The following is a 26,691-nucleotide window of genomic DNA, read 5'->3' on the forward strand; positions in this document are numbered from 1 at the left end:
AAAAGTAGTCTCTACATGCCTATGAATGGCAATGTATCACTTCATCATCCTTGTTTTCAACCCCAGTTCCTCCCATATTCATCTGGCTCAAGCACCATTGGGTGCTAGTAAGAAGGGACAAAGGTACCTCCCAAATTTTATGGTGTGCATTGCAAAATTGATTACACCAACAGAGCAAACTTTTAAAAAATTTTATTTTTCAATTACAGTTTATATTCAATATTATTTTGTATTAGTTTCAGTTGTTCATTATAGGTTAGACAATCACATACTTTACAAAGTGATCCCCCCAAATGTCTAGTACCCACCTGGCACCATATATAGTTATTATAATATTATTGGCTATATTCCCTATGCTGTACTTTACATCCCCTTGACTATTCTATAACTACCAGTTTGTAAGTCTCAATCCCTTCACCTTCTTTACCAAGCCTCCAAGGCGCCTCCCCCTGTCAACCATCAGTCTGTTCTCTCTATCTATGAGTCTGTTTCAATTTTGTTCATTTATCTTGTTTTTTAGATTCCACATCTAAGTGACAACATATGGTGCTTGCCTTTCTCTGTCTGACTTATTTCACTTAATGTTAATACCTTTACTATTTGCAAGAGCCAACATTTTCTATAAGAAAAGATACTTTTTCATATGATGTCAGGAAATACCATGAGATTTCATTGACCTTGGCATATCCAGCAAATGAAGATATTGTGTATTCTGCTGAGAATTATTTTATAGAGAAGGGCAGATGTTTGATTCTTTAGATTTAATTTATTTTCTTCAGCAATGTCAGAAACCTCTTATTTTAGCCCTACCTAAATGCACAAAAAGGGAGGGCCCATTAATCCTACTTGTTCTGTCGATTCCTAACTGGAATACATAACTAAGACTAGTCCTTCTTTTACTTTCTTTCTTAAATACAAACATTAAATAATATAAAGACTGCTTCTGAAACCCATTCTCCCACTGGAGTTGCTCATGTAATTTACCTCCTGTAACTTGGTCAGATGTCTGCTCCTAATTCTCAAAGATCACATACTTCCAAAGGGCATGATTATTTCTTTTCAAAGAAGCAGCACAGAATGGATTCAACTGCATAGTAATATATCCCATGACGAAACCTTCTGATTGATACTGCTTGCCGAATAGAGCTCATTTTCTGAAAGTGCACCTAAAGAGTTTTGTGTGGTCTCTTCCCTTCTCCCGTGACCTATTAGGAACTCCTTTGACTGAGTTCCAGAATTCTGTATCCGTTCAGTGGCAGATTCAAAAAGCTTGCTTTTCATCTTGACTGCTGTTCTCAGAGCTGTCTCTCTCCCACAGAGCATTCTTTTTTAAACTATCTTTTCTAAGGATTTTTATTATAACCCCATAAGGATTCAAGTTTTATGTTCCTTTTGTTCCTTTTCAACTTCAATTAGTTGGTGCGGCAAACTGAGAAAAGATAAATCTACGGTTTTGAACTAGGAATATAATTCAAACCTGACATTGGTTTACAACCTGTTATTTCTCTATCTTTTTCTCTTTAATATTTGATGATACAAAATAACAATGTTCAATAAATGTTTGCAGAATGAAATTGTTTTTATTGAAATGTTCCAAAATAGGAAAAAAAAAATGGCAAAACTATAAAACAAATAAAACAAACCAGAAAAACCCAGACAAAAATCAACCTCTAAACTCTGAAGTAAAACATCTGTTTTAATTTCCTCACTACTTTTAATTGCTCCTACACATAAGAGGAAAGAAATTAGCCCTTAAGTCAAGTTAAGGGATACCTTTTATAAAATACGGGTGTCTAACTGAATCACAAAAGTCGTTATGTTCATCTGTAGTGAGGCTCCTATGAGTTTGACAAATTCCAAGAGGAGTAAAAGCAGCAACCCCATGAAACAGACCACAGAGGTATTCCCTCAGTAGGACTGAATGACCGCTTTAAAAATGAACACAAAGAATGCTTTACAGACAAAAATATTTTCTCCATTCATAGGCTCTAAAACTTCCATGAATAAACAGTCTTGATGTATCCAGTGCTGTGACAACAACAATTATATGCGACAGGACAGAGTTAGGGAATCATACAATGGCACTGTTTTCTTCCTGGTAATTTCTAGTTTAATCTTTTTGGTAGGTCAGTGGATATGAAAGGCAAAAATAATCCTATGACACTAATATCATCTTGGGTTTTTTTATTGGTTTAAATTAAAGAGTCAATGTGAGCAGGAGATTTTATATATATATATATATGCTGGGCATGTATTTCTATAGCCTTCAAAAGAGAGCACATTGAGTGGCGGTATGGCCATGAGCCAGAAGGAAGGGCCCAGAGGAGGAGAATTCCCAGAGGTCAGCTGCTTCTCTGGCTATGAGCTGTTTAGTTGGTAAAAACACACTTCCCACAAGGAAACGCCTTCCAATTCTGTATGACTTAAAAAATTGCAGAGCTAGAAAAATAATTTTGCTTTGTGGCTTTAAATTATGTTTGTGTCTTTTGTTCTGTTTGGTTTTGTTTTGTTTCCCCTGCAATGCACCATTACCTCTAAATTTCATGGTCGTCTACAACCATTTAAGTTTTGAATATAAACACAAGTTTTCCTCTTTTAAACTTCTTCTCTCTCTTTTAACATAAATAAGTCAGACATTCTAAAGCCATCATTTAAACATGGGTGCTTACATTCCTGAGAAATAAATAATGCTGGCCTAGTTCTGACAAGTTAGTTTCTTTCTAAAATATAACCTAAATTCTCAGTTTTAGCTTAATGTTCAAAACTTCTGATTGTACCCAGTTTCCAAAAAAAAAAAAAAAACCTTCCTTTTAGGCATTTTACTCAAAGTCAAACAATAAAAAGGTTTTAATTTTGTTTAGAAAGTACAGAATAATGAATCAATTTCACAAAATACTTTAAAGGAGAATAGAAAATGATTTGGGAAATAATGGGTTGCCCTGCAGTAGATAATGAATCCAAAAACATTACACCTCCAACATAGAGAATTGCTAAAACTCTTGAGCATCCATTTTGAAAGAAACAAAACAAATGGTTACATTTGGAATATTGCAAGTAATACACTTTAGTGATGTTCAACAGTAGAAGAGGCCCATAAATTCTGATTACAGAGATCCTTGTGAGCATATTGCATGATGTAGAAAACCCTGGATGCAAGGCATTTCCTTAAATAAATACTGTTAATACTACTTAAAAAAAAACCCCCAGCTAATTTCAAGATAATACTAAAGGAGTGATAGGAATTTCTCCAATTGTCAAATGAATCCCAGCTTTGGAATGCCTTTTTCCAAGTTGCCAAATATTGAATGCAATTTATATTTAGTGATTATTATAAAAATATGCTCTGAAACATTTGCAGCATTTATATTTTACTGCTATAGCTATACAGTATGCCATCAAATTCATATGCTTGCTGTATTTTTCCTTGCTGGTTCACATCCTGTTTGTAAGTCATGTTCCATTGAATGACTCATAAATTAAAGAAACTTTTAAAGAAAACTAGAAGGAACCAAGGTTGTTTATTATTTTTTTTTTTTTGTCATGCTTCATGCATTAAGCTAGAAAAGTTTCCCCATGATATTTAAATGAATAATTAATTGATTTAATAGATTATCATTTGAGAAAAAACATTACACATAGGAGGTCATTTAATACTCAATATTAGAGAATGGTTCCATTCAAAGCATTTATCTTTCTAGTCAAGTAGATGGCAACAGTTCTTTTATGTTCCTTCTCCAGCAAAAACTTCAACTCATTTAGGGTTGTAAAAAAAAGGCAGCTCTAAATAGGAATTCCCATTGAAAGATGGAAAAACTAAATCTGCATCTAAAAAAAAAATAGGCCATGTTACTATCTGATATATTATTTTGCTAATCAAGCAGATAAGAATATAATGTTAATAGTTATCATTCATTTAAAAGCATAAAAACTAATATTTATAAATATTATTTAGGCTTGACTTTAAAAAATTTAAATCTATCATTACAACAAATTTTAAAGTCATTGTCTCATATAATTAACCACCCATCCAGAGGAAAACTCTCAAAGCAAAAATCTAATTTTTTGTTCATGGATGAGCTTTAAGAGTGAATAAATGTACTGAAATTGTAATTAAAAAAACCTGTGAAATAGTACCTTTCATTAGATTCTTAAAATATTCTGTAGTACAAACGGCTGGACAGCAAATTATAGCCTTAAAATCAATGAACTTTATTTGTTGTAATTACACCTAAAAATCTGTGACACAAAAATGTTAGAAAGTTGTTAGATTCTTTTTATTATTATTCATTAATACCTGGTGATCTTCATTGATATACAAAATATTTTATAAGAGCATTACTGTAATATGCAAGGTTATTAATAATTTTTAGGGATCCTCTTTTAGAATTCTTAACCTTTTAATTGATTAATCTCATAACATCTTGAGGCAAATAAATTTTAAAAAGTATTTATTTTGTTGTCATATCTATATTCAGATCTATAGACTTGCACATATAGCAAGTATATAAGATATTGAAAATGCAACTTGATTTTTTGTCTCCCTCACAATGGGGAAGTTTTCTTTGCTTCTGGATGAAAGCTCGGCCATCCCTATTAGAAAACTTTCTAATTTACATAATAATTAGAAAAACTCATGTCCAGTCTAAGAAATTAATCAACACTTATACTTTCCCTCATAGATAAGACTCTGCCTACCCCGTCCACAGTCAAGGCCTGCAGGATGCCTGATACTGGTCTGTCTTGAGGGGCAGAAAGAAGCTGGTTTCCTTCTTACCACCTCTCCTTCAGGCTGGCTGTTGTTTTGGACCTTTCTAGTTTCAAATGGGAGAAGACAAGGTGCGAATGTGCCATTTAAAGGAGAGAGAACTACAAAGAAAAGAGAGCCATTAGAGCTGGTGATTAATATTATAAGCAGGCCTCTTGCTCTCTAGGAATAGATATTTACAATGGTCTATTTCTCCCATGGTAGGAATGTCAGATAAAATATAGATGCTCAGTCAAATTTCAACTTCAAATAAACAGCAAATATTTTTTTTTTAGTACATCTCATGCAATGTTTAGGACATAATTATGCCTAAAAAATTATTTGCTGTTTATTTGAAATTCAAATTCAACTGAGTGTCCGTTATATTTAGTTGTTAAATCCGGCAAATTCATGAGGATTTGTGTAATCTTTAGAAACCCTCTGCCAACTGCAATTCGTAGGACTTGTGCTATGCCTGCCTTGGGTTTGTCACTTTTAACTTGGTCTCACTCTGATTTCTCACATTATATGCAGACTCCTGCTGTTGAAAACCACTTTCCTGTGTCAAAGAAAAAGTCGCACATTTTCAAGGCTAATGCAATAGTGGAGAGAGGCCAGAATTCAGTCTTTGCTCGACTCTTCTGAAACAAAAGGTGGTAGACTTTTTAAGAGCTGAGATGAAGGGATCATAGGTTACCTGTTTTGCTAATTGGTCTTACCCCCCCCAAATGTAAGCTTTCTCATATCTTCATTGCAAGGGGTAATTTATAACTTGGAGCAAGGCACCCATTGAAGTTAGGCTCCTGCCCTTCTGTAGGGATGGGAGATAGGACCCCATCTTTATGGATTACATTTGAAAGAGGTGGCTCCAGGTTCTGGAGAAAGACATTCCTGGGTTGTAAAACTGCCATAAAGCTTTCAAAAAGATTTACATCTCAAGGGACAAAAGAAAGAATTTATAATTGAAAGTTTTCTAAACTAAATGCTCTAAGAAAAGTGAGGTCAAAGGCCTAGAGTCAGGAAGAGGCCTGTCTGAAGTGCAGTCAAGCTGAGGGGAATATTAACTGGCCTTGGTCATCTGACTAGAAAAACCACTTGGGCAGAACATAAAATGACTCTGAGTCAAATCTCTTTTCTGAGGGGTCTATATCTAGATTATGATAAACACTCCTACATTCCCTGCTGTACTGTCTGTGGGAGTACAGTTAATATTCAAACAATCCCTTCTCTTTCTCTTTTTTTACCACACGCACACACAGGCTGCTTTGGCTTTCTCAGTTATGAATGTCTGCCTGTTGGTCCATAGTGTTCTTTATGAAGTGACCTAGTTTTAGCTACCACCAAACACTGTCACATGATGAGTGAGAGAGTGTGATGAGTGAGAGAGTGTAAAGAGTGAGGTCAACAGATAGCTTTCTACAACTGTTGTCCTCAAAAGCAAGTCTCTAAAACCTTCTCTTCAAATGCTGCCCCTTTTTATATCAAGTGTTTCCTACTTAAATCCTGCTTTTAGATGTGGTACCTCATTTTGTTTATAGCATTATATTCTGGGTCGTAAAAGGAAGTTTATGTCTAACATCTTGCTTATATCTATAATCCTGTATTGTCAGATACAAATAATGTAATTTATCTATTAGCAAACTGCTTGATTTAAGTTATATGGTAACATATATTTTACAATTTTTGTCCTTCTACACAGAGTCTTTAACTCCTAGAAATTTACCTAACTGGCTATTTTACTGGATCTTTTTTTTTCCCCTCCAAAGTTTTTAGGCCTAGTCAGCAAACCCTTCATCAGTGCTAATATGCCTAGAAACTCCTGTAATAATTAAAACTTACTTTTATTAAAAATTTCTCCTTCCTTGTCTCCCATGACACAATACTACAATTTGATTGTCTTCTTACCTGCCCAACAGCACCTTTTCAGATTGTTCTTTCGACTATTCCATGGTGTGCTGTTTCTAAAGCTCTATCCTGGGACATAATTCATCTATGCCTTTTCCAAATCTGAGCCTCCTCCATTTTTTTTCACTCATAGCACTTATTCTCCCAGGCTCAGAAACTCAGCATCATTATCTACCCATCTCTTCTCAAAATAGTCGCTGGTTCCTGTCACCTCTTTCTTAGATCAAATCTTGCAACTTCCCTTCTACTACCACTGTGCTTATTTAAGTTCTTGTTACATTTCAACTCAAGTATTGGCAACAGCATCTAACTGGCCTCCCTTCCTGTAGTGCCTGTTAGCTGTCATTGCTGTCATGTCAGCGTTACTCATTTGTAATCATCTAAGATCTTCAGTACTATGAAATAATTCCTCTGCTTATGGAGTAAACTAGGCTCTCCATGGTCTTATTTTTTGTGTTTCCACACACACACATCTACCAGGAAGGTTGAACCACATTTTCCTCCATGGCTACACTTGTGTTCAGGCTGTTCTGTTTGTCTGGAATGTCCTTCTCCTCATGCCAGATACACAAGACTTCCTTTAATTCAAAGGTCACCTTTAATATTTCCCCAAATTTAAATTCTCTATCATTTTATATTAATAGCTACAACTTTTAGGGGAGGCATGTTGTCCACCTTACATTACAGATATTAGAAATTTAGGGTAGAGCTGATAAAATAGTAAATCTGAGTCCGTTACATTGAGTAAGGGAGGTAAATTAACTTTAATTAGTAGAAATGAAATATTCTAAATAAATGAATTCTCAGAAGACATTGAGAAGTATGAGTTAAGAAGATGAATTTGCTTTCTTGCAACCAGAAAAGTCATACCATTGCTAGTTTGGATCAGGTAGAGTAGAACATTAACAGATTTGGAACTACACATGCACCACTTTTTAATATATAAGGAGAAAAACCAGAGGCCAGTCGAGTTAAAATGCAGTATAGGAAGCTCTACCCTGGAGAAATTTTGGATGATAAATTTAGATGTGGCTATGGAAAAGGAAAACAGTTAAGATTACAAAGAGATAGACTTGGGTTTTAAATTAGTAGAATCTTTATAATATATCTTGGCAACTACTTAAATGTTGCTTATCTGTGATTCTACCATAATATGGTTTTAGCCATTGTTTCTTTCTGTTGCTTTTACTTATCCTACTTGTTTTAATTCAATCAGCAACTATGTATTTAGTGGCTACTCTGTGCTAGAACTGGTCAAAGAATAGAGTGGTGAGCAGAATAGACAAGGACTTTGCCCTCATGAAGCTTAAATTCTAGCTTCCTGGAAGAAAACCCCAAGCTAAAAGTTGGTAGAATTTATTCTCCTGAGGTGGTAGTTTTTCCTGAATCCTCGGAATATATGTCACCTTATTTGCTTAACTGTTATTCCTTATATTTGCTCTCACCAAGTGCCATTAAGCCAATGTGAGATTAAGACTAGAAAAAGGGAGAGTCTAACAAATCCTACTCCATCTCCCTTCCCATGCTGTTCCCTCTCTGGTACAAAGATCTGTGACTGATTCATCTTTGCATCCTCCTATGGCATGGACAATTTTGTACATTGTAGGCAAATATATTCTTAGATAAATATAACTATAGATAAAATGACCATTTGTGGTAGTTTTGAAAAAAAGACAGAAAAATATTCTTATACTTAAAATGAGGTGAAGATGGACTATAGAAATTGGGTTCTAGCATTTTTTTTTCTTGGCTAAGCTTTTCACATTAATAAATCCACAGGAAAATTTCTGTGAGAGAACACTCCTTATATCAGGGTTCATATATGAATCAAATCTGGATTCATAATCAGGTTTTACTTATTCTGAGAAGTAGTAAAATCACGAAGAGCAGTAAAAATATAATTCAATTTGCTAAAAAATGAGTTCCATGTTATTTTGAAAGAGCACATCTATTGTATAATTCAGGCACACCTGCCTACTTCCTAGCTCACATGCTCCTTGAACCTTGTTTTCAGAGCTGACAGGTTTTATGAAAATTATGGCAGAGAACAACAATTATGAACAATAAACATTTGCTATTGAATTGCTTTCTAACCATATTAATTTTCATTATCATCATGTTTAGTGAATATGTTGAAAAACAGAACTGCCCTGAATATGGAAAACAAGACTAATTGGGGTTAGGCAAAGTGTTTCCCGCTGCTTCCAAAAGCCTCTTCAGGCAAAGCTTTTTGAACACACTCCAAATTTATTTCTCTACCAATTATAAATGGGGAAAAAAAACCAGTGTTTTTATATATAAAAATTTGTATTAAAAATCTTACAAAATATGTAATATAGTAGTTAATTAGTGGCTTCTAATTACAGTTTAGACATATATAATGTTCAAATATCTTAAAGGATTATGTAGTCTGACCTAATTATATTAACTTTTATATGGTTAACAAAATCTAAAATTAGTTCTGAGTCATGGAAAAACCCAATAAATTAATCCAGAAGGAGAATGTTTTGAATCCTTAAATTATGTTATGTTAACAAAGCTCCAAACTCTTAAATTGTCAAAGGAAGGTATGAAAGAAACCACAGTACTGAGTTTGAAGTACCTTATGTTAAAAATATGGGTGAACATAATTTTTTCACCCAATATACTTCTATTATGAATGAGGAACACAGTCAATTCAGAACAATTAATCCCGGAGAGCACCATGGATTATTTTATGATAATGAAAATACAGATGAGATTAGGATCTTTACTCTGACCACAATACAACTGAACAGCATACATTTTATTCATTCTGAATAAAAATGGACTCTTTTGTCTATGTTATGAACTATAATCCCCTCAGCCTAGGATAAAGATTTTCTAGGATCTAATCCCCACTACTGACATGCAAATAAAGCAACAAATGTGATGAGTCACAAATTATCCATATACAGCTTTATTTCAATTCTTGGTAATAGAAAAAATGGTATTATTTGCTATTCCTCCTTTATAGTGAAAATAGATTTAACTTACTAAATAAAAATGAAAAATTAATACCCTTGAATTGTTTTTATTGAGTCTCTTCTTACTTTTCCCAGAAAGAACATCATACAAATTCTAAGTTTATAAAAACTATATAAGATGGATGCAATGTAAGTATTAATATTTTGTTTTTACTTAAAAAATATTTCATTGCTCATTTTATAATCTTAATTTTATTAAGTCCTGTCATAAAAAGGAATATCACTAGTTAATAAGTTAATCTATCTCTTCTCCTGAAGAAGGATCACTGAAAAATAATAAGACTAACCAATAGTATTCAAAAATACAAAAGTTATAATCATGTGTATTATTCCAAAATTGTAAAATGAAGTTCTATGACATAAAATTATACATATTAACTGTGAGAAACTCTGATGTCTTAAAGATTTATGTATACAGGGGTGGCAAAAGTAGGTTAAATTACCAGCCATCATTACCTAAAAGATAAGTCATAAAGATATAAAACAATAACTAATAATAATGAGATAAATAATATAGTAATAAATAAATAATAATATAAGAATAAACTTTCATATACTCACAACTGTAAACCTATTTTTGTTCACCCTTGTATATAGTACATGTACTATTTATGCATATATTATAATGTATAGTATTATAGTTTAGTATGTATAGATGACACCAAACATTCTTACCATATCATACATTTTTTATTTTTTTAGAATTAAGAAAATATTTTAGATTTGCATGGCCCACGTCTCATGGACTAAGTTATTACCTTGACAGGAATAATTTCCCCATATTAGATATTGACATTTATATTAATCAATAAATGTTAATCAATTTGTTAGGTGCCTGGTAAAAATCATCAACAACTCTGTTGTTGCTACTAGTACTGCTGCTATTTTTGTGACATCTAATTTCCCCCCCCCCATAGAAAAATTCTTGAAAAAAATTAGAGCAGCACTAACATTTCTCCATTTGATCATAGGCACTTCATTTCTCCATTTAAAGCATGAAGAGAATTACTCTTCGTCTGACCAAAGCAATGCACAAGGAAACAATGTGCATTAAAACAAAATAAAACAAAATCCTTTCTCATTCTTCATTGTCACAGCCACTCTAGCAATACTGTTTTTCATTCCTTGGTTGAATGTCAAAGAATGTTTGAACATCATGTTGAGTCCTTTAACCCTCTCAAAAATCTGAAACTAGATCTAAAACGCTACTTCTGTCCTCTTACAAAATAAAACTAAGTAAAACATTGTTTAGCACATCAAAAATACCTTCCATTTACTAAAAATAAAATTAGGACAAGAAAGATAAAGAATTACCAAAAATCTCACATTGTACTGGATGTATTATCATAATAGCTACCCATCTTTAGTTTATTTCTATAGCATCTTCTCTTAGTTCAGAAATTTTGCCTGATCAATTTCATTTGTTTCCATAACTTTAGCTACTTCCTAGCTTCTGAAAACTCTCAATTTTCTATCTTTAGCACAGATAGTTTCTGACCTTATATGTCCGGCTATCTACTAGACAGATCCACTTGGAAGGAATTTAGCTCAAATATCCAGACCAGTTTGCTGCCTTTTCTCTTTTAAAATTTGTTCCTCCTTCTCCTTTTTAATTTAAATTTTGTTTTTCAATTACAGCTCACATTCCATGTTATTTTTTATTGGGTTCAGGTATTCAGCATAATGGTTAGACAATCATCTACTTTGAAAAGTGTTCCCCTTCTAGGGATCTCTTACTACAATAAGCAATTCAAAGCTTCTGGTGTTTACAAAGCTTATTTGTAGTCACCTATTTCCTTTCTTTAAGAAATGGTGATATGTCTCCAAAAATATGCCCATGTTCTATGTAAATCTCAGTTACCTCTCTTCCATCAACTTTATTTTTAAAAGAAAAATACAGAAGTTTTCAAACTGTTGCTAATGCACAGCATTTCTACTAGTCCCATTCACCCTTAACACTGTCATACCAATTTGCTTGGGTAGCCATTACCACCTACAGTTTAATATTAAGTCAATTCTATGCATAAGCTGTATACATTGCCTATTGTTTGTCTGTCCCAGGCTTAGATAGAAAAATATGATAAATATCCACATTCAGCTCACCAATACAAATAGTTTGATGTATCTGAGATCTGAAACAGACAGTGGTTGTGGGAGAGGGAGGGAAGGGAGGGGAGAGAACTATAGAGAAGGAGAGAGGGAGAGGAAGAGGGAAAGGGAGAGGTGGAGTAGGGAGAGGAGGGAAGAGGAGAGGGAGAATATGCGGATTCAGAAACATCCTCTTAATACCGACTGGCTTTTACCAAATACTACCATGTGCCAGGCAATGCTTTCAAAAGGGCTATTATTTCCATTTTTTTAAAAAAGAGACAACAGCTGAGACTTTTAAGCCTCTTTAAAAGGAAAACAATTTTCTGAATGTTGCACAGTTAGAAATATCTCCCTTTGAGGACCGACGCCGCTACTTATGAATTCTAAAACTGAGGCTCTTAAATATACCACTCGACTCTTGAAAGGTTATGGAAGACTGATTGGAACACAGAGGTCTATCTCTGACCACCATGCTCCCCATTTTCCACCTAATTTCGCCTCCTCACTAACTCTCTAGCCTCGAAGACCCTGTTCCTTGAACCCCATCGTCCCTATGACATTCCTTTAATACTTCTCTAACAATACTAATGTATATCATGTTTTGAGCTCTCATTTGGTGTAAGAACTGTGCTAATAACTATTTTTTTCTAATAACTATTTTTACATGGGTAATATATTTTAATATTCAATACAACTCTATAATTATCCACTTTTAAAAATGAGGAATCAAGAGCTTGGAAAGGTTAAGTAACTTGTGCAAGGTCACACAGCTAGGAAATGCCAATTTAGAACCTGTAACATCGGAGACTCTTTTCTTAATTTCTAAAACATGCATCATACATTTTTTGCCACTGCATACAGCAAAGCCTTTACAATGGCTCTTTTATGTATCTAGGTAATAAACTGTGTTTCATACTTTTTAGGTTTGAATATGAAGTAACTACCTATGTAAACATTGCCCATCAGCCCAGCATTATTATACCTTTCTCCTCAACTTTAAGCATATGATACATTAGTAAAATGTATCATGGGCACATAAAAAGTATTCTTTTCTCCTGACCCTTAAACTAGCTGGCACTAAGTACTATTCTAAGTTTCTCACTTTTCAACCTTCTTTTAGTCTTCATTATTTGATTCTTTATCCCTCCATTGATCCATTCTATTATGCCTTTCATTTCTTCAATAACTTGTAAGTGCATTTTCAAGAATTATACATTAAATAATAAAAAAAAACTTTTTAGTCTACTATGGTCATTTGAGATCACTAATGCAGTACCAATGATATAATTAGAAAGTTACCTCAAGCATTAAAAATAATCACAAATTCTGAAAAAAATTAAAGGATTACTACAAACAGTAGGGAATTATAACTATAACCATATGACCATGTTATTTTACTACTTGAAATGCCCCAAAGGCAGTAAGAACTTGGACAAATGAAGGTCGAAATCTAGAGATAAACCCCAAAAAGTTTCAGTAATTTAGTTCAATAAACTCAAAAGTGGGAAAAAATATTAGAAAATCCATGAATTGCCACTACTTATGTGCCTGGTCTTTTTATCTGTGGTCCATATGACAGCACAGTCTCATTCAGCTAAACTGCTTTGATTCTGGCTAAGAACTATGAGTACAAAAGTACTTGAATATATGGGAAACTGTTGGGTTCAAGTGTGGGTCAAGCAATTGGTATGAAAATAAGTGAAGTTTAAAAGTTCATATTGTAAACCTATTTTCCTTCTCCTCTTAAAAACTAGTGGGATAGAAAACTGCTTCCAAAGGAACCTCTTTGAAATCACAGCCAGAGATTGCAAACACACTGTTTAGCTGGTAGGCTCACTTTGTCTTCTTTCTGTAGCTGAATATAGACTTCTGCTGGATTAAGGATAAAAATACATTGTAAAGTGCTCCACAGTATGAACCTGGTGATTAATGGTATTTTGTGCACATAGAATCTAAAGAATCTTTTTAAAAATGCAAGCATGGAAGAAATATAAAGGCTTTCTCATTCCTTCCTCTTTTTAAGCTTCACCTCATATCAGTAATACAGAAATCGGTAGTAAAGAATGAAGTAGAATATTAAATATATATAGAACATAGACATCTCTTAGATTACTCCACACTGATCTTTGATGATTGTCAGATTTCCTGTATCTGGCACTGGGTGAATATGTATACTGTATATAAAAACTATTGGTGGATGACTGACTCTCTCTCACAGACACACGCTCACTCTACCTTTGTGTGTGTGTGTAGACCAGGAATTCATATCTGAACATTTGATTGTGATCCCTAAGGAGACACAGTGAAGATGTCTATATGATATTTGTCGACTATATGGACCTCAAGTTCAGAGGTATTTTCTATTCTAAAGATAAAAATTTTAGAATTAAAAACATATTGCTTGTTGAAGCTGAGCAATGAGAGTATAAGGTATTTCTTAGGGGGAACGAGTAGATTAAGAAGAAAATAAAGTTTAAAACCAAGACTTAAGGAATCATGAGGAGGGAGAGAGTAAGTGGCAAAGGAGACTGAAAAGGGATAGCAGGCATCACAGAGATGTGTGACATTAGAGAAATGGTGTTATATTTAGTAATAGAGAACTCTCAGTTGTGTAAAAAGCTGCCAGATGAGTCTCTTTTATGGCAGGACCAGGAAATAAGGAGTTAGAAGTACTAAATCAGAGCCAATAAATGAATGCATTGAGATCCTTGTGAGGATTTTATGGAATGGGCAGGATAGTAGTTTAAATGCCATTGAGAGGGTCTAGTAGGACAGAAGAAATTGTAGATATGGGAGAGCAAACATGTCACAGTTTCTGTAAAGGAGAGAGGGGGTACCATCTTCATTTATTAGGGTTCTCAGCTGCAAAAAGCAAATTTCATTCTCATTGGTTTAAGGAGAATATAAGAATTGCACTAGACTGGTAGAGCTTCTGGAATGTTTGTGTCCTAGTTATGAGGAAGGTGAAAATTTGAGTTATGTGTAATGTTATAGAGGCAAGTCTCATAACAAGGGATTTTATGAAATACAGAAAGGGTAATCAAAAGGTGATGGACACGACTATACAAGAAATATCTACTACAAGAGCCAACACATGAATGGAAGAATTGGTCTTATCTGTAGTTTATAAATTTCCTCTATGGTAATGGAGAAAAGAAAGAACAAAAGGGTGACGGTCTAGAAGTCCGTTTTAAGTGATGCGTTTGGAGAGCAATCATTTTTCTTAGAAAAGTAGGACATAAATTCATCCTCTGAGACCGAGGGGAATAGTGAAGTTCTGAAGTTTGAGAATGTAGATGAGATTTAAAATAGTCATTGTGGAAGCTGGGGAAAAAGGCTGAAAAACAGAAATAATATTAACGAACTATGGAGAAGATTCAATATAGGTTGATGGCCATGAATTCATAGTGGTGCTAATGTTTCCAGCTGGATGACTAAACTTCTGAAGAACAATCAGGGGCCTGGGTGATGACATGAAGACAGATACCCAGGCTTATTCCAAACCTAAGTCCTTCGAAATGGTACAGAAAAATGGGAGGCTGAAAGTATTAGAAAGGATCTAGTATAGATCTCTAAATGCCAAAGAGGTCTCCATAGCCATACACTGCCAATGGCTAATGTTGTTGTATGAAACCTGGAGTGTATTTGAGCCATGAGTATCGGCATATCAGGACAGATATTTATCTCAATTATATATTCCATATGATTTGAATTGGCCTATTATTCCATCCTGTCAACATTTTTTTTGGCTTTGTTTAGTCATCCCTCATATTCACTTTTCTTTCAGGTCTGGTTTCAGCTAGAAATTTGATAAGACGACCACATCCCCATCCAAGTGACTGCCTTATGACCCAATAATTCCACTTCTGAGGATTTATCCTAAGTAACCCAAAGCACTAATTGGAAAGAATATATGCACCCCTATGTTCATTGCAGCATTATTTACATAGCTAAAATATGGAAGCAACCCAAGTCCCCATCAATAGATGAGTGGGTAAAAAAGTGGTGGTACATATACACAACAGAATATTACTTGGCCATAAAAAAGAATGAAATCTTACCACTTATGACAGCCTGGATGGACCTAAAGGGTATTAGGCTAACTGAAATAAGTCAGTCAGAGAAAGCCAACTATCATATAATTTCACTTATAAGTGGACTCTAAAGAACAAAATAAACAAACAAAATTGAACCAGACTCATAGACACAGAGAGTGGACTGATGGTTCAGAGGGGAAGGGGTTAGGAGGACTGCATGAATGAGGCGAAGGGATGAAGAAGTACAGTGTGGTAATTAGAAAATAGTCACAGTGATGTAATGCAGAGCAGCTGTCCCCCACCTTTTTGGCACCATGAACCTGTTTTGTGGACGATGCTGGAGGGTGGTAGTGTGGGGGGACAGGAGGTGGAGCTCAGGTAAGCTTTGCTTGTGGGCTGGGTTTCTAACAGGCCTGGACCAGTACTGGTCCATGGCCTGGGGGTTGGGAACCCCTGATGTACACCATAAGGGATATAGTCAATAACACTGCATAACTATGTATGGTGCCAGTTGGTTTACGGAAATATCAGGAGGAACACTATGTAAAATATGTGATTGTTTAATCACTGTGTTATACACCTGGAACCAATAAAAACAATATTAAAAGGAAATGATAATTAAAAATAAAAATTAGAAGATTTTGAACAAGATAGGGCTAATTCTATGGTTCTGTAATATGCTATACAGAAATTAACTCAAACGCTTAGATATGTGGAGTTTAGTAATTCTTTTCTCAGTAATAAAAATCATAGAATTTTATAGTTATCCTCTCCACACCCCAACCAAATTTTTCCACAGCTGAACAAGCTGATGCTCAAAGAGGGTAAGTGATTTTTTTCCAGTCACCAACTAGATGGTGAAAAGTTCAGGATTAGAACCTGACAAGCAACCCCGGGATTGATGGTTCTTCACAAACTGTTTCACCTTTCCCTTGCATGAATCAAATTCTTTACAAGTTCAATGGTTTTCTCCATAGCAAGAAAATCTTAATTTTCTATTAATGAACATAGGATAAGATTATTGTATCTTCAGGCAAATTAATTCCCCACTTTTTAGTAATTTTTTAAATACAACTATTACTGTGAATGAGGTCCCAGGGAGAATGTTACATTCATATAATCTGTCTGTCCCCTAAGATCATAGTCAGGAGATAAATATTGCATTGGAATCATGATAATGAAAATGCAAATTAAACAGATTTTTGAGTTCTGTAATTATAAAGCAAATCTTGATTCTACTTTTTCCTTAAGACTATGTTGACTGGAAACTGCAAACTCTCTATTTAGCTATTGGCTGATTAAAAAAATAAGCATTTGCTCATAGTCAACATTAGTAGTCCCATGCTACCAAGACTATCAACTTGTTAATGACATTTTTTAAACTCACAGAAGAATATGAAGGTAATACAACAAATTAACATGTGATCTAACTTTGCCAAACAAATACTTAAACATGTTAACTTGTGACTAAAGTTTCATTAATTAAATTGTGTTTAATAAGCATGTATTTGGTTCATACTCATACCTGTAACTGGAAATGCAAACATATCTTTTCTCTGAAGAAACTCTTAATATGGCAAAACTTAGAATCCAGGCATACATTGTTTTATTGTGCTATGCTTTATTGCACTACACATTTTTTTTTTTTTTTTTAACAAATTGAAGGCAAAACCCTCTACCAGACTTGTCTATTGCGATACTCACTTTACTTTGGCTGTCTGGAACATAACTCACAATATATCAGAGGTATGCCTGCATAGCAAAGGATATAGACACAGAGATAGTTTGTTATTCATCTTTTTATTTCTAAAGGTAATGAAGTTGATTATAAAGGGCATTCCAGGTAGAGGGCAAAGCATAAGCAAAGCAACAAAGTTGTGTGGAAATACACTAGATAACTGACTTTGCAGTTCTGCATGTACATCATCTCATAGGTAAAAGTGTATCTCATTTTCTAGTGTAGCTTCACAGCTTTTCTTTTTGGATCATCACAAAATTAACATTTTTCCATGATTAGCTCTTTCTTCCTAAATTTAGTTTGAACTTGGTTTCCACAAAACATCTACAAAATAAAAATCTCATTAGTGCTTTAGCATTATATTTGGACCTGAGAAAATTATTAATATGTTTAGTCATTTTTAAAAACTTGTATCTTCTTAGACAACAATGCAAATAACAACCAAAACAAAAACAATCAAAATCTTACTAATGGGAAGGGGCAAGTCAAGGAACATATAGCAAGGACTCATGGACAGAGCCAAAGCGGTGAAGGACTGAGGGAGGGAGCGGAGGGAGGGGGCAAGGGGAAGTGGTGGGGGGGAGGCAGAGACAAATGTATTTGAAAAAAATAAATTAATTAATTAAAAAAATCTTACTAATGATGGCCTATTCAAATTATTTTTTGAGATCTTCCTCCAGTTAAATTTTAATGAAATCAAATAAAAAAGTAAAGGATGACACAGATCAAAATTCTTTAGGAATGCTACCTGAATGTCATTAAAACCATACTCTTTGATGAGTTTCTAAACTTGTGTATATAAATCAGTATTTATTTTCAAATCTAGAAATAGAGCATTCAGGAGGATATATTAACAAGGAGACCAAGGTAGCAATTACTGCTATTACTACGTAGATAGTTACATAACAGTCATTTTATAATTATTGTTACATTTAGCCCTCGAAGTCTGTGAGCATATTAGTTTTCTGTTTTTGCAGTACCACAGACCTAGGGACTTAAAAGGAGACACATGTGTTCTTTCACAGTTTCCATTAGCTGGGTCCTCTGCTTTGGGTTTCACTGGGAAGAAATCAAAGTGTTAACAGGGGCTGTCATCTCATCTGAAGCTCAGGGTCCTTTTCCGAGCGCAGTGGTTAGTAACAAATTTGTTTCTTCTCCTATGTAGCAGTGTTATCCTTTCTTCCTTGTGGGCTGTCAGTGAGGGATTGCTCTCCACACCCAGAAGCCACCCACAGTTCCTTGTCCGTGGTCATTAGAAGCGGATCACAGCAGAGTGTTTGCTTTCCTCCAGGCCTGGGTGTCTCTCCAGCTTCCCTCTAGTCAATTACAACCCAGCCTGAAAAAGCTTAATCATTGGGGTGACAAGGTCATCACCTTTTGCCTTATAACGTAATCCAATCAAGGAATGACTATCTTATATTTACTGGTTCCGCCTACATTCAGGGAGAGGGGATAGGGGATTATACTGGGCAGGAACAACAGGGCAGGCATCTCTGGGACCATATTAGAATTTTGCCTACCACAGTGATGTACATATTATTTCAATTTTACAAATGAGGGAATTAGGACTCAGATTTAGTGATTTGTCTGAATTCACAGTGCTAACACGTGGCAGGCCATCTAATTTAAAAGACAGGGCTCAGAGCCGTTATGCTTCTCATCTTCTTTAGGCCTCATGGTGCAGTAATCTAATTTTACTTAATATAGTTAATCCCCTTTTTTTAGTTTCAATTCTCAAGTTTGTAGAGAAGAGTTTCAAGTTTATATATCTAATCCTGATGCCTTGCTTGAGCTAGAGGCCCCTATCTCCTAGCACCTTCTATAGTTTTATTATTTTATGACCCAACTCAAAGTCAACTCATCCAAAACTAATTTCAAGAAATATCCTCAAGGACTTCTGGTCAAGATGGCAGCGTAGGCAGACATGCCTCACCTCATCACACAACCACATCAAAATTACAACTAAAGTATAGAACAATCATCACCCAGTGCCATCAGAAATCAAGCTGAATGGTAGTCTAACAACTGCAGAATTAAGGAAATCATGTCCATCAAGACTGGTAGGAGGAGCACAGACATGGAATGGGTGGTCCCTCATCCACGTGTGGTGGATAAAAATTTGTGAGGGATATCACAGGAATGAAGAGTCCCAGCCCCACACCAGGCCTTCCGGACCAGTGTTCCAGTGCCAGAAAGATAAGTCTCCATAACTTCTGGATTCAAAAATCAGTGGAGATTGAGTTGGTGGAACAAACTTCTGGAGCTCCAAGCGGTTCCTCTTAAAGAAACCACACACAGACTCACCTACTGAGACTCACTTCCTCAGACTCAACAAGCACCAGGGTAGGCGATAAAAGGCACCAACTGTATACAAGGAGGAACTGAAGTGTCTGGCATGAAGACAAGCAGAGACTTTTGTCCCTTTGCTAAATCCTCCCCCTATGGAGCCAGTAAGCTGGTGCCATACCTGAGACTCCATCCACCTGGCTAACAGTGTTTGCCCCATCTTGGAGATTCCCAGAGACTCTGCCCCACACAAGTTACAGGCCCACCCAAGCTGCTTTTCCATATGAATGGCTGGTCGTGGCTCATGCTTCGTAGCTTTCTAAATCCTATGAAACAAGCAACAGGTGTTCTTAATAAGCCCCAGGCCTGGCATGAGCAGCAGCCAACCTAGATTCACAACTTGGCTTTGCCTGGGAATCTCCAAGTCCAGCACAAGCAGTAATCATCTCAGATTGTTTTATAGCTCAGGCAGGGTGGCCTCAGGCAAAACACAGGTGGAAGCTGACCTTGGCCTGTACCACCCAGGAAACCCCAGGGCCAGCACACCCCATGGACAGCTACAGACCACGCTGGATCACCACCACCCTGCCCCTGCACAGGTAATCCTCCATGGAGGGCAGGGGGTTGATGGCCAGTAGTCACAGCCAATCCTTGCAGCTGACTGGCCTGGGTAAATCACTCCCATTGACCTGTCAACAGCAACCTAGGCAGAAATACAAGAGGAGGGTATACCTCGAATATCCACCTTGGATGACAGGGGAGGCTGTGTCACTGGACCCTATAGGACACCTATTACACTAGGCCACAATACCAAGACAGGCAATCATAGAAGCTCTACCTAATACATAGTGCCAAAAGGAGCAGACAAAAAAACATGACCCTAATGAAAGAACAGATCAAAACTCCAGAAAAAGAGCTAAACAAAATGGAGAAAAGCAATCTATCAGATGCAGAGTTCAAAACAGTGGTTATAAGGATGCTCAAGGAACTTAGTGAGGACCTCAAAAGCATAAACAAGATCCAGTTAGAAACAAAGTACTCACTAATTAAAATAAAGAACAATTTGCAGGGAAACAACAGTAGAGTGGACAAAGCTGAGAATCAAGTCAATGATATGGAACATAAAGAAACAAAAAGCAACCAATTAGAACAACAAGAAGAAGAATAAAAAAAAAATGAGGATAGTATGAACAGCCTCTGGGACAACCTCAAGAGGTCCAGCATTCACATAGGGCTGCCAGAAGGAGAAGAAAAAGAGCAAGAAATTGGAAATCTGTTTGAAAAAAAAAATGAAAGAAAACTTCCCTAATCTGGTGAAGGAAATAGACATGCAAGTCCAGGAAACACAGAGGGTCTCAAACAAGATGGACACAAAGGGGACCACACTAAGACATATCATGATTAAAATGCTAAAGATAAAGGTTAAAGATAAAGAGAGAATCTTAAAAGCATCAAGAGAAATGAAATTAGTTTTCTACAGGGGAGTTGCTGTAACTGTCTGCTGATTTCTCAACAGAATTTTTGCAGGCCAGAAGGCAAATATTCCAAGTCATCAGAAGCAGGGACCTAAAGCTAAGATTGCTCTACCCAGCAAAGTTATCATTTAGAATCAAAGGGCAGATAAAGAGCTTCCCAGACAAGAAAAAGCTAAAGGAGTTTATCATCACCAAAGCATTACTATATGAAATGTTAAAGGGACTTATTTAAGAAAAAGCAGAAGATCAAAACTATGAACAATAAAATGGCAAAAAATACAAATCTATCAATAATTCAATCTAATAAACAAACTAAGTAAACAAGAAGAACAGAGACAGAATCATGGATATGGAGAGCGTTTTGATGGTTGCCAGGAAGGTAGGTGTGGGATAATGGGTGAAGAGGTGAGGGGATTAAGAAGTACAAACAGGTAGTTACAGAATGGCCATGGTGATATAAAGTACCATATAGGAAATGGAGTAGCAAAAGAATTTATAGGATTAACCCATGGACATGAACAATGGTGGGGGGATTGCCTGAGGGAGTGGGGGGTGCTGGGTGGAGAGGGGCAAAGGGGAAAAATCAGGACAACTGAAATAGCATAATGAATAAAATATAATTAAAAAAAGAAATAACCTATCTTATAGTTGCAACTTCTATTATGAGCATCACTATTTTTCTTGCCCATATTGCCGTCTTTGTGCCTCTTTCTACTTTCCTACACTGTGGATAAATTGAAGGCTGATGTTCCAGTACCTACTACAAACAAATCTCAGTCAATGCCTGTTTTTGTTTGGCATCCAGGACTAATTGTTTCATTTCTTAATTTGAAATATGTCTGATATCAATATTTTGCTTCTTTGCCATTGGCATATTTAGTAATGATAATATGTGATATCCACCCCCACTCCTTTTTTTGGTAAGCATTCTTTTGTACTCATTTAGTAAATATATTAGCTGTTTTCCAAATGCTATAAACATTCATAACTTTTACCCTGCCTGAGGTAATATTTCAAATCCTTTTAATTAAAGTATAATCCAGTACAATTAGTAAATAAAAATGAATTATAGAAATATTGCCAGCAAACTAAGATTAGAAAATATATTTTAAGTGTTAAATTACTATTAAATATATTGGATCCACTTTCATAGCATCATAGCATCAGCTTTTTTTTTCTGGAAGAATGTTACTTTTTAAAAAATTGCTCATGAATATGAATTAGTAAAGTAACACCTTATACATGCTATACAGCTCTAGATTTCTGAGTACCTATAAGGACTTTCTGAGTGTAATGCTAGCTGATATGAGTACATATACCAAGTATGAATAAGCATTTTATGGTATTAAGAAAGAGTATTGGGGAGCCTAGAACCAGAATGCCTGCGTGCTCACCTCATTGTCGTCAGTTACTAGTTGTGTGACTGTAGGTGTGATGCTTGACCTCTGTGTGTCCAGAGCTTTCTCTTTTCTAAGAGGAAATAATAATGATAGCATCTATCTCACAGCTATGTTAGGAAAATGAAAGGAATTAATATTTAAAAAATATAGGACCTTGTGGTAGTTGATAGTCACTATATAAACTAACAAATTAGTGTAATATTCTGAATATTTTAAATATTCTTTCTACAGTGCAAATATAGTTCTAGTGTAGGGATCTTTATGGATATCCATTTAAAAGCTTTCCATTTATGCTACAAAAAGTAATGTAAAAATTTTATTAATAATTATCAATAAGAGATAATAGAAACTTTTACAAAGCATTTTTTTTTAGAAAGAGGACATGAGGTTTCATACTACTATCAATGTCTATTAAAATTACTGTGTTATTCCTTAATATTTTATATTAGTAATTTTCCCATACCAGGTTCAATTTTCATCTTGGAGTAAATTTCTTGAATTGCTTTTTGTTTTAGTAGAAAAAATTTTGAGGAATCTTATCATGGTATTTAAATTTCTCTCAACAAGCACAGTTAAAGAGCAGCAGAAATCCAATCTCTCTGCACAGAGGAAGAGAGGCTATGGCACAGGAAGTGAGATGCAGAGTTGATCTGGACCTTTTAGCAATCTTGGGTGAGGAGGGAGACAGCTTTATTGTTCCTAACTGCCAGCTCCAGGCTTGGTGTGAGCTGGATATTTTTCAGATTAAATCAAAAGGCAAAAATTGAGTCATAAATCCATAGGAGTTCTGTTCTGGGAGATTTACTGGGAAACTAAGTGAGATGGCAGCCCTGAGTGTCACCACTAGGGGCTGGCAAAAACAAACCACAAAACACAAATACAAAAGTAAAACTGATACAATTAAGTTAGAGAATGATTTTACTCTCAGGATCCCTTTTCGAAGACTGTGCCTTTGGTTTAAAAGTTTACCCACAGCAAACTTCCTTTGCAGAGTTCGTATTTCCAGGATCCATTGAAAATTCTTTCCTTAGGCTAGTAAGGCCATAAGGGATTTCTCAGAGTTTTCTAATTTTACAATTATTAGATAAAAATCATAAGGCAGCTGCGTCACTGGAAGGCAAAGCATCCAAATCAGGATTTTGCTGGCTTAAAGAAAGTAAAAGTGATGTATAAAATAGCAAGCTCCACGGAACAATATAAAGAAAAGTCAGGGGAAAGTGTACAGCTATAAAAGATGTTTAAAGCAAGGAATCTCGTAGTGTCTTGTTCTCATTTGAAAGCTGTAGCCAGGAGGAAAGATTCATTTTGTTTTGGAAGGTTAGGAATATATCTAGTTGTTACTTCACTCAAAATAAGTCTAAGAAACATATTGACAATATGAAGTTCTTCCTACTCCCTCAACCCCACGTTCTGGCTTTTTCGGAACGCTTGAATCCTCCTACTCTCATCTACTTTATTTTCTCTCGAGGGGAAAGTTCTGAAAGCTGGCTAGAAACAAATGAAAAGTAAGTTCTTCCTGACAAGTGTTAAATATATTGCTCCAAGTATCTAGGACTTCATATATATTTGGCCTCTGTGAGGTGTGAATCAAATATTTGTTGACTGCACGATCATTTCCACAGGCCTGCGTTTTAACACAATGTTTAATGCTGGAGTAACTGCAGTTTATTGGAAAACAAATGTTCATGGCTATATAATTTCAAAAATATTCTGGGCTCTTCTTGGACCATGATTTATGAATTATTTAAACAGCATGGCTAACTATTTTCTTACATAAAGGTGTTTCTAGAAGCTGTATCAATGATGATTAATAACAGAAAGTATTAGAAAGAACTCATTGTATCATGGAAATTGACCGTGGGAAGGGGAGGGAGTAGGCCTGGCAGGGGAGCAAGGTGGGGGAGGGGAGGAATGGGGGATTGGAACAACTGTAATAGAACAATAAAAATAAATAAATAAAAACTTTAAATATTCAAATTAAATCAGAAATTCAAGCTTTCATGACATTATCACGAAACGGGATGAAAGGAGTGAGGTCATAAGAAGTGAGAGCGAGACGGAATTGACCAAGTCTGACTTAACCTCACACCGTAGTGGTATTTGGGTTTGTGTCCTAGCGGATGAAAACAACTTTGTGCAATGAAGGATGAGGTAGTCCTGTATAAAAATTAATGTCTTCAAGAAAGCGATTAATATTGTCTGATATTGAACAAAAACAAAAATTCTAGTTTAAATTCAAATATATTTTGAAATACATTTTTTGTTGCCACTCTGCAAAAGCGGGATGGACTCTGATCCAAAACTTGGTTCCTATGTAGAGACTGATGATAGCACACATGCCAAAAGGTAATGAGAAGTTCATTCTCACATACTATGGCTTTATGGGGTTCATAAGTCAGTATAAAAATGTGTTGAGAGAGCAGGGCAAGAAGACTGGGCTGGCTATGGTGGTTAGTGGCTGGAGCTGGGCTGAGGGTACTGGGTCTGGGTATCTGTGATTTGAATTTCCCACCATTTCAAAAGAAGGAAGTGCCCAAGCTTTCCTATCAGAGTGTCCAGATAGGGGCAGGAAGAGAAGAAAGATGAATGAAGTTTACAGGTTGTTGGGAAACATCACAAAATGAAGTCAGACCTTTTATTACAATATTTGGTGTAAATTGCCAATTGACGTGTGCATATTTGTGTCCTTCTATGTCAGATTATTTCTTAAGTCTCCTTAATGTTTGAGTGCTACTCATCACTCTAGCATATTTTCCCAGGATATCTATTTATGATTATTTCAAGGTGCTGCCACCAAATATCATGTTTTATACTCCAATACCTTTAAAGTCTAGTTTTCTCTGCTGGCTCAGCTTCCTTCTCCTTGTCCCATCTCTACCAGCTCCTTCATCCATCCTTCCCTAACTATTCTTCTTTCAAGAAGAGGTTTAAGTACCCTCTAAAGTCTTCCTGTAATCATTTATGTCTCTTGGCAATTTCTATGTGTAATTTTATTTCTACATCCCAGAAACAAATGATGGTAATAATTGTTTAATAATTTGTTTCATAATAAAATGTTCATAAATTTACACTAGTGACTTTTCAACCAGTGTGCTGCACAAAATTTTAAAACATGACATACCTGACTATTTAGTGAAGCGAAATGACCTCTTTTCCCTTAGAGTGTCAAATAAAAAATGGCAACAGCCAGTACAACAATAGCTATCTAGTGTGAATGAGTCAGAATTTTACCTAATTTTTGTTGGATAGGCAAAACATTTATTTTTTGGTGTACTGCAGAATTTTAGTAATTAGGTTTTGTGTGCCATGAGATTAAAAAAAGGTTGAAAATCGCTAATTTATACAAATATGTGTTGAGCATCTGCTACATGCCAGATGCTGTTTAGGTGCTGAATAAGACAAAGATTCTGAATCATAGTTAGATATGATAACTGGGAAATGTACAGACAACTTTTCATAGTAGGAGGACAACCTTATGGAAGTCTCCTTCAATGCACTATTTTGGAGTATAATTTTGAATGACAAAACATTTATTCAAAATATTTAAGCTATCTTTCTCTATGAACATACAAATTAGAATTTTATACTTTTAAATGTCATGTATTTTACCACTATAGAGCCTGAATAATATATTATCTGTCTTATTTGTATCTAAGAGATTCAAAGTCAGTTACATGAAAGGAAAATAATCCACTAATTTACCTGAACAGTATTTTATGTATAAAATTCTTAGACTGAGTTTTCAAATTGTAACACAATAACTACGATTATGTACAATCATCTAAAAATTATGAAAAGGTAAACTGTGAAAATTATTTTTCACTGAAGATACTTTCAACCAAAAGGCTCGGCTTTACTTGGGCCAGATTTTCTCCTCTTTGTTCTTCTTTATTTAATATTATACAAATAAGACAATTTCTATTTGCCAGAGATTTATTTCATCTTGTTTTCAAAACCATTTCTCTACATTTCTATTTATTTATAAACATAAACATTTTCACAATAACTTT

At 35.2% G+C, this 26,691-nt stretch overlaps 1 protein-coding gene across 1 annotated transcript in view; it reads right to left on the bottom strand.

Moving 5' to 3' along the window:
* The window catches only part of EYS (eyes shut homolog), a 1,478,297-nt gene that overhangs the window by 283,063 nt on the left and 1,168,543 nt on the right, over nt 1–26,691 (bottom strand). The window contains 2 exon segments of the mRNA XM_054568619.1: nt 3,666–3,750; nt 3,752–3,825. Coding sequence (XP_054424594.1) covers nt 3,666–3,750; nt 3,752–3,825 — 159 coding nt within the window.

Source organism: Pteronotus mesoamericanus, unplaced genomic scaffold (genome assembly GCF_021234165.1).
Source record: "Pteronotus mesoamericanus isolate MK-2021 breed Mesoamerican mustached bat unplaced genomic scaffold, CSHL_Meso_final contig_20, whole genome shotgun sequence".
In the NCBI taxonomy this organism is placed as follows: Eukaryota; Metazoa; Chordata; class Mammalia; order Chiroptera; family Mormoopidae; genus Pteronotus; species Pteronotus mesoamericanus.